The sequence below is a fragment of the Vidua chalybeata genome, chromosome 6 (assembly GCF_026979565.1).
Source record: "Vidua chalybeata isolate OUT-0048 chromosome 6, bVidCha1 merged haplotype, whole genome shotgun sequence".
NCBI classification, from domain to species: Eukaryota; Metazoa; Chordata; class Aves; order Passeriformes; family Viduidae; genus Vidua; species Vidua chalybeata.
In genome coordinates, this window is record NC_071535.1 from 9,986,600 (window position 1) to 9,996,101 (window position 9,502).

Consider the following 9,502-nt stretch of genomic DNA (forward strand, 5'->3'; position numbering starts at 1 on the left):
CGCTCTATATAAAAGACGCGCGGCGGGGTCGCTGGAGCTTCACTTGGACTCGGGTGGTGCAGTAAGCGGGGCGGCGCGGAGGTTTTTGCTGTAGCTGCGAAGCCCGCGGTAAGTCCCAGGGCAGCCGAGCCGTTCTGCAGCCTTAAAACAAAGGATTTTAATTTTTTTTCTTTTCTTTTTTTTTTTTTTTTTGCTTCTTTTCTTTTTTTTTTTTTTTCCCCCTCTCCCGCCGTGTGGGGTGGAGCCGGTCCGGCTGAGGAGGGGCGGCACGGGGCAGGGGCGCAGCCGGGGCGGGGGGCGCGGGGAGCGGCGCAGGTGCTCGCCGGGCTGGTTGGGCTCTAAAACCAGATTAACCCGGTATTTAGCAGGGTAGTTACATACGCTCGCCCCGTCCAGGTCCCCTGAGGGACCTGTCTGTTGTGTAAGGGCTTGTTGGATGCTGCCCTCCCCTCCCCGGTCGGGGAGCAGCCGGTTGTCGGCGGACGCGGAGGGCGCCGTCGCTCCTCCGGCTCCCCTCGCCCTTCAGCGGCGAGAGGAGGCGCGGCCGCGCGCTGAGGGTGCCGCGGTGCCGCCCCGCTCACCTGCCGGCTCGCGGCGGGGCCGAGCACCCCCCGGCTCGCGGCGGCCCGGCCGCTCCCCCTGCCCCGGAGCCGCGCGCGGGGTCTGCCCGGTGCTGCAGCGGCTGCTCCGCGCGACCTTGGGCGCGTCCCCTCACCCGGGCGGTGCCCCGGGAGGCGGGAGGACCTCTGCCCCTGCCGCCGGGGCGGTGGGGACGGGACAAGGCTAGTGGAGGTGAAGAACTTTTTCTTTCCTCTTCCTTGGCGCTTGTGGAAGGCGATGTAGCGGCAGAGGTGTGAAAGGCGCGGGTGGAACGTGAGCCAAGGTGACCTTTTGGGTGCCTGGCGTTCCCCCGGGCGGTCCGGAGGTTGCCAAACGCCCAGTGATAGGCTTCCCGTCTTTCTCCCCTAGTGACTGCGGTAGGGTCAGCCATGCCCTTCTCAAACAGCCACAACCTCCTGAAGATGAAGTACAAGCCTGAGGAGGAGTACCCTGACCTGAAAGTTCACAACAATCACATGGCTAAGGTGCTGACCCCGGACCTGTACAAGAAATTGAGGGATAAACAGACTCCCAGTGGATTTACCCTGGATGATTGCATCCAGACTGGGGTTGACAACCCAGGTAATGGGATCGTTAGGTCTGCATAATGATCTGTTCTCCCTCCTGACTGGAAGTGCTTCTTGACAATGCTACCCAAAGTTCTCAAGCTACTGAGGGACAAATCTAAAGCACTGAGAGACTGCTCTAAAGGCATGGCTCTGTTGGGAGGCCATGTTTCCATCAAGCTGTGTTTCATGCTGTGATCTGACATATCAATTCCCAGACACTTCAATTATGTAACTGCTCTGCTAAATACTTTCAATCTGAAGAGGGGAAAAAAAAAAAAAAACAAAACCCAAATGCATTCTAATTATAACTCATCTGGTGTGGGGTGGGGAAAAAAAAAAGTCAGTTTACCTGGCTGTCTTGGTCTCTTCTTCCAGACTGGTTATGTGATGTTTTCTAGCACTTCTATGAAAAAGGGGGAGCAGATGTGCTTACATGTTAACATTACAGTATTTATTTTTACTCTAGCAATATCAAAATGGCCCAACTAAATAATCAGAGACTGCCTCCTGATGAGGAGTATCCGGACCTGAGCACCCACAACAACCACATGGCCAAAGTTCTAACCCTGGATTTATACAAGAAACTGAGAGACAGAGTCACGCCCAGTGGCTTCACCCTGGATGATGTCATTCAGACTGGGGTTGATAATCCTGGTAAAATGCATTGAGAATATTCCGTGTGAACCAGCTGAAGTAACTGGTGCTTTTGAATATGCTGACTTAAAACTAATCTTGTGGAGGTGGTATTTATGAACAGACTACAGAAATGTAGCAGAAGGAGCAAAAAGCAAAGCATGCTTGCAGCAAAGTGTGATTGTTTAGACGTAAAGTTCTATGCAGTGATCTAAATTAGCTAGTCAAATTAGATGTGCTGTGCAAATTTGTCCTAAACCAAGCTTGACAAATGAGCATGGTTTAATGACAATAGCTATGGGTTTCCATAGCACTGCATTTGACTAACTGGATGAAATGTAAAATGTAGGGTCTCTCCAAATGTTTCTCTGTAAGAATGAAGTTCTAAGTGACTACACTTGCCACTAAAGAACTTGCCTGGTTAGTGCTGCACTGGAGTACAGCCAAATATCACCCAAACTTAGCTCTTCTGACTTTATTACCACTCCAGGCCATCCCTTCATAATGACAGTAGGATGCGTGGCTGGTGATGAAGAATCCTATGAAGTCTTCAAGGAGCTCTTTGATCCAGTTATTGAAGACAGGCATGGTGGCTACAAACCAAGTGATCAGCACAAGACTGACCTGAATGCTGATAACCTGCAGGTATAAAGTTTTGATCAATTACAGATTATTGGTCTAAGGACTGTAAAGTTGTTGGCAGCTACCTAAACTGATTGCTCAGGCTCTGTCCCCTTGCTTCCACCAAGCATGGACACTTGGGCTGTGAGTCTGGTGCAATCAGCCTGAAGAGCTTGCTGCTGTGGGATGTCAGTGGCTGGGCAGTTTGTGTGCAGCAGGAGCTTTTTTCAGGTGCTGCTGCAGCGTGGGTTATACCAAACACCTTCAGTGTGTATTTCCTGGGCAGTGGGCTCTAGCAGTCAATCTAAACAACACTGTCCTGGATGTCACAGACTGTCATAAAATTTAAACTTTCTTCTGTCTGATCTTGGATCTTAATTAGCAGCTGATGGTGTCGTGCTGTTGAAGAAATATTTTTATGGCTATGAGTAAGGATTCTTAATCATTTTATGGATTTTAAATGTTACTGTAAACTAAACTCTGTGAGTTCCTAACTTCATATTGATTTGCTAGCCATAAATCATATTGAAAATAAGAGACTTGGGAGAATAGTAATGAATAATTTTCATATGCAAGAGTAAACATGTACCTAAAGAAAGTTTTGCCTCATGTTGATATCTCTAGATTGCAAATCTATAAGGGGTAACAGAAGCCCAGTCCACAGTCTGAAATGGACATGGAACTGATGTTCTGGTGATATCCCTGTATTCTAGGACTACTTAGTAGCTGTAGCCTTGACCTCAGAGCAAGATTTGTGTTACATAGATACTTTATGTGATGCAGAAGAAAGTAGCCCTGAAGTGAGGCACTGGCTTACAGGCCAGGGAGTCAATGCCTCAGGTGTAAAGTGCATTCTTAAGTGCATGGGGACTACATGTGTTTAGGGGAGGTATCTTGGTAACAAGGTTGTACTTGCTGATTTCCTAATCTTGTAGGGAGGTGATGACCTGGATCCCAATTACGTGCTGAGTTCCCGTGTCAGAACTGGCAGAAGCATCCGTGGATTCTGCCTTCCCCCACACTGCAGTCGAGGAGAGAGGCGGGCTATTGAGAAGCTCTCTGTTGAAGGTAAAGTGAGAACTGGGTGCCTCAGGGACACCATTCTGTCCTTTGCACAAGAGGTGTTCTTGGCAGTTTGAAAATGGAGGCACTTGGCAAAAGCCACCTCCCTGGAGACTTAGTCTGAACATGGAGCTTTCCCTGGAAAAGGCTCATTGCATTAGATCTGCCTCAGCATTGCAGCTTGTAGCTGAAAGCAAGAGCGCATGGCAGAGGGAAGTTGGACTGTATTAAAGTTGACCTCTGCTGATCTCAAAAGTTTGTGTCTCTGTGTGGGGAGAGAGGTTGGTTCATCAGGGCTCAAACCTGAAATGTAACAGGTATGTAGCAACTACAGGGCTTGAGTCATGGGGTGCAGTGTTTTGTGGCTGCATTTAATTGACTTTCATTAACGTTCAGCTTACTTAGAGATGTAGTCTTGTTCCAAATCTGCAGCTGACTAGAATAAGCCCTGGTTTTCAGTGAAGCTCTTCAGCTTTTTTTTTTTTTTTTTTTCTCCTGTTGCCTTCCAGTGCTCAAGGTGCAGTTCTGGAGGCTGAGAGTGTAGTTGTTTCAAAACCTCTCAAGGGCAGGGTAACAGTCCTTGACTAGAATAATACCAATTGTTACATCCATAACCTTGGTTCTCCTTGGAAGAAAAGCAGTCTCCATTTGTACAGTTCAGCAGCAGTAATGATTCTATACTGCATGTAAGGGAACAAAGGCTAGTTGTATAAGTCTAGAAGGTGCAGACAAATCATCTGATACTGCCTCAGGTTCTGCCAAAAGGGCATTGCCATTGCAGATGAAAGCAAGGGAGGAACCAGACCCAGCAGATCAAACATTGCCATACTTTGTGTGTGGTCTCCAAAGTGCTAGGAAAGTGTAGAACCTTTAGCCCCATTCTAAAAGAGTCTCTCTCTTTCAGCTCTGGGTAGCCTGGATGGTGATCTCAAGGGGAAGTACTATGCTCTGAGGAACATGACTGATGCAGAGCAGCAGCAGCTGATTGATGACCACTTCTTGTTTGACAAGCCAGTTTCTCCTCTTCTGTTAGCATCTGGGATGGCACGAGACTGGCCTGATGCCAGGGGTATCTGGTGAGTATGTCTGTGGGGAGGCAGTCATAGAAGTTAAAGTCTTGCTGTTTCAGTGGTGACTTGTACCATTGCGCAAAATAGTAACTTCTCACCTTGTATTACTGTATTTGATGAGAAACTTCTATGGAGAACTTGCAGTTAACCAGCGAAATTTGGACAAGTGCTCTTATGCTGGTAAGAACAAGCCAGCTTGGTCAATAGCCCAGAACCAGAGCCTGCATGGGTTAGTGAACTACCATGCAAAAACTGAATCAGCTTATGGAAGTATATCACTTGTAAAGGAGCAGATGTGCCACTGCAGTTGGCTCTTCCACCCAGAGTTGAGAGTAACTTGTGGTACAAACCGTAGCATTGTCTTAGCTCAGGGTTGATCTTGGATCATAGTTACTCCCCTGTAGTGTCTTCACTTCTGCTTGCAGAAACTCACTGGGGCTGACCTAGTATGGCTAGTGATGAGATCTTCCCCCTGTCCTCAGAGACTTGGTGACAGGAATTGACTGATGCAGAGGTGTGGAATAGAAGTGCTTGTTTTAAATGTAGGTCACCTACATAAAACTGCATCTCAGGAGCTTCTGCAGCATAATTAACTTGCTCCCTTGTAAGCTAAGGGCTAGGTTTTTATCAACAGAAATGCTCCAATCTTACTACTGCAGCTGTTTCGGTACAACCCAGAGGAAGCACACTTTGTTTCTGTAGGTCACCTTTAAGATTGCATCATCTACCTGCAGATTGCCAGCACCAGATAGCGCTGTCATCTGAGCATGACTAATCTACAGACTTGAAGTGTGTAATGTCTTAGTGTTGTCTGCATAAATAACTTTCCTCGGGTACTAGCTGATTCTTGATCCTAATCAAGTTCAGAAATTACTAGCAAGATAAACATGGATGATAGTACTTGCTGTCAGCTGCAAGCTGGGGCAGGAAGAGCCCATTGTTCAGAGGATTTTTATATAGCATCTCTGAAGAGCCCTGATCTAAAATTCATAGTGAAAGTAAGGTACAAAGTGCAGTTTGTCATAGTCTGACAAAATACTGCTAAAAAGGCTTGTTACACATGGTGTCATTATGAACATCATTGTACAGGATGCCCTCAAAGTCTACTGATCACCTTTCTGCAAATTGCTGAGCAGAAATACCTTAATTTGTGAAGTGGAGGCACAAGGGAGCTAGGGGGATGAGGGGGTTTTAGGTTTTGATACTGTAAGACTAGGTAATGCCTTGCTATTACTCACTCTGTAAAGGCCAATTCAAATTGCCTCTTGAAAAGGGCAGGGTAACAACTACCAGCTTAACTCAGGTGCTGCGTGGGCAAAAGAAAGAAGATCAATCTTGTTGAAGCAGCTAAGTGAGCATCTTGAACTAAAAACTGCAGTGATGAGCAATTTGGGGCCATCTTCAAAGTGTGAGGTGGGCAAGACAGCAAACTGATTGCTTTGTCTCCTAGGCACAATGATAACAAGACTTTCCTTGTTTGGATCAATGAGGAGGATCACCTTAGAGTTATTTCCATGCAGAAAGGTGGCAACATGAAGGAAGTATTTAACCGCTTCTGTACTGGACTAACAAAGGTAAATCGCTGTTGTTGGGGCTTCAGTTTCAAATGGCACAAGGTTCTCCGGTTAGATCTGAAAATGCAGTTTTCAAGCCCCCTCTGGAGTCCTCCATGGTTGTGCTTCATAGTCTGGATCTCTGGGAATACCCTGATGAGATCCAGGGCTGTGAGGGCTCCAAAACAGGTGTTTTGGCAAAAAGCCTTGTAGCTGTGTAATCTAGAATGTTTGCTTGATGTGGTGGCACCCTTATCCAAATATCTCAACTGTATTTTAAAGAAATTCTACATAGTTCTCTAAAGCTTTGAGACACCTTGGGGAGGAGGAGAAATTCCCTGAATGTGCATGGGCAATGCTGGACTCAAGTTCTCTACTTCTAGTCTTGATATGAGCTTGAACTTTACCAGCCCCTTTCCTGATCCTAGAGATGTGCTAGCTTGACATGTATTCAATCCAGCTTCCCAACAAATAGTGACATGAGAAGCCTAGCTTTTAGACTTAGCCACTCTCACTGCTAGGAGCAAGATGAAGGCCTTAAAAGCTCCTTGTTGGTGGCCATTTTTTCCATAGGGTGGGGGCTTATGTGGCTAAAATATCTGTTCTGAGTGTTGTGGCTGTTGCTGAGTGACTGAAGCTGCAAGTGAGCACTAATGGATGTCCTATAATCTTGAGGCAGAGAACAATCTCTAAACATTTATTCTTTCTATTTATAGATAGAAAGTCTCTTCAAGGCCAAAAACTATGAGTTCATGTGGAATCCACACTTGGGCTACATCCTGACCTGCCCATCCAACCTTGGAACTGGGCTTCGTGCTGGTGTGCACATCAAGATCCCACACCTTGGGAAACATGAGAAATTTGGAGAAGTCCTCAAGAGACTTCGGCTGCAGAAACGAGGCACAGGTGAGAACGGATAACACTGATGGGCTGCCCTAAGACACCAGCAAAAGCCTGGTTATGGCCAGAGCCATCTCTTGGTTCACACTGTCAGTGCCTGTCACTGGAGGAGTTGAGGATGGCAGTGGTCTACTTAGTAAGTACTTTGGCTGTCTAGTTCATGTCCTGGGTGTCATTTTGAGCACCAAATAAGGGGGACCTGGTGGCAGCTTTTCCTGTTCATAAGCAAGGGTGGGAATTGTGGGTTAAGCTATGGCTAGGAGATGGCTCCAGCGGGTACTTGTGACCTCAGGTTGGATTGCCCATGGGTCAGAGAAATAAAGAGCTGGCCTAATTGCATGTTCTGTGGTTCATGTTGGCAGTCACACATGGCTTTATCTTCCTGCATGTAGGATGAGGCACCAGTGGCAGCTTGTAGAGAATGGTCCTGCTGTGTCCCTGCCTCAAGCTAGCGAGGGAAGAAAGGCAGACTCACCTGCTCTGGCTGAGGTCAATGTTGTAACTGAATCTCTTGCTGCAGGTGGTGTGGACACAGCTGCTGTTGGCGGAGTGTTTGATGTCTCCAATGCTGATCGTCTGGGCTTCTCTGAGGTGGAGCTGGTGCAGATGGTGGTGGATGGAGTGAAGCTTCTCATTGAAATGGAGAAACGCCTTGAAAAAGGCCAGTCCATTGATGACCTCATGCCAGACCAGAAATAAAGCACTTTATTCTCATGCTTTCCTAACTTATTGGATGAATAATAAAATGTCACTCCAATTCAAACCCTTGGGGTCAGAGCCCACTTAGTTACACTGTAGAGAAGTCTTCCATCCATCTGTGTTAGAGTTTATTTTTTTGATGGTTGAGATGTTGCTGAAAATGAAATGAAATAAACTATTGTTTGGCCTGAGATGTCTTAGATATGTTAACTGAATGTCTTTGAGATTTAAGTGACTTGGTTTTCATAGTTATGCTAGGTGGTCTGGTTTTGTGTGCAAGCACATCTTCCTAGGTGTGCTGCTGCAGACCAGCTGAGTTGAAATGTTAAAGCAGTTTCAGAAGTTGAACCTCTTAACTTGATTGTAGTTGCTGTAAATTTGAGAACTAATGTTAAACATGAGTCACTGCAAACATGCCCTACCTCCAAGGCTTTGACTTGTGCATCTGCTCATGCCAACTGTAAACTGTCATTATCCTGAGTACTGCAAGCCAGGCTGGCTCCTGTAAGGGAGGGGAGACTGGGCTGGGTACAGAGGGCTGCTGCTCTTTGCAGAGCAGGGGTGCACCTCATGGCGTGCAGGGCAAGGCTCTGTGGTTAGACTGCAGCCCATGGTATTAGTGACCCTCAGCTGCTTTGTGGGGAGAAGCTTGTCTTCAACCTAGCTAGTGTAACAACCAGTTGCTCTTTTGAGGGTAAAGGGTAAGGTGAAATCTAGCTTAATTCAGCCCCTGCTTCTCAAGTAATTTCAGGTCAGCCAAGGCAGAGATGGGGGCTGGAAGCTGCCACTTACAGGAAAATACCAGCTTATGAGCTTTAGTCAGCTGACTCTTCTTGGCCCCTGCACCAGTTGCCCCCCATGAACCTAAACTTGCAGAATAGTCAAAACATGCTAAATAGTTTTTCTGAACTGGGCCTGGCTTGCAAGCTCAGGTAGTTCTCTGGATATGAGCTCAAGGGTGTATCAAGTAGGTCTGTTCTCCAGAATGGCTGTACATGTGTGCTTGCTGTGTGGAAGCATCACATTATTAATATACAGGAGCAGCATTTTCCACAAGTATTGCTAACTGGGAGCATCAGACCCTTGGGAAGAGCAGCCTTTGCAGCTCATGCAGATGCACCTGCTCAACAGCTCTACCCACTGCTAAAACACAGCTTTGATGGAGGGAGCGTGACGAGAGGTTGATGCAGACCTCCTTGGCGTGCAGCTTTATATAGGTTTGTGTAGATAACTGAAGCTTTCTTTTGTAAAGGCTGTGATATTTCTAAGGCTGTGATTGCAAGCTGTCACTTAACTGAAGAGATGATTCCAGCTGGGGTAAGCTAATTTAATTTTGGTGAGAAAAGGCTGAGTGAACGTTTCAGATAAGATTTTTTTTTTTTTTCTTTTAATACTGCTTTGTATGTGTTTCAGAGTTAATTGGGTGGGGGAGAGGAGATCATATGTAAGAGTTTTGTTCTGTACTGGCTGTTCCTGTATTTGAGTTAATCAGCACGGGAGTTTTCTGTACGAAGCTTGTGAGAGCAGGGAAGAGAAAATGGTGCAAGAGACAACCGGTTGGTTCTGTATATTCTTTAGATCCCCCATGCTGTGCTTCATGTCACTGTTCACAGACGCTTGGCAAATAGCTGGTTTTGCTTCTTGTAATCAGAGAGTGTTCATTTAGTGGTGCCTCTCCTCAACACAGCGTCGTTACTGCGCTCACAGCAATTACCTAATGGAAGGAGTTGCCTGAAAACTTGTCTATTTTTTTCTAGCTATATCAGCTGGACTAATAAAAACATTTCTCTCTCTA

The 9,502-nt window shown here is 46.5% G+C and overlaps 1 protein-coding gene across 2 annotated transcripts; it reads left to right on the forward strand.

The window, feature by feature from the left end:
• Positions 1-11: 11 nt before the first annotated feature.
• On the forward strand, positions 12-9,502 carry CKB (creatine kinase B). 2 transcript variants are annotated; one of them, XM_053945183.1, is made up of 8 exons: positions 12-108; positions 970-1,182; positions 2,293-2,447; positions 3,359-3,491; positions 4,390-4,561; positions 6,006-6,129; positions 6,825-7,014; positions 7,529-9,502. In XM_053945183.1, exons 2-8 carry the CDS (start codon positions 990-992, stop codon positions 7,705-7,707), a joined length of 1,146 nt encoding a protein of 381 aa, XP_053801158.1. In that variant the 5' UTR covers positions 12-108; positions 970-989; the 3' UTR covers positions 7,708-9,502. The 2 variants fall into 2 exon arrangements, with proteins under 2 accessions (XP_053801158.1, XP_053801159.1); XM_053945184.1 differs by lacking the exon at positions 970-1,182 and adding an exon at positions 1,636-1,823 and having other exon boundaries at positions 30-108.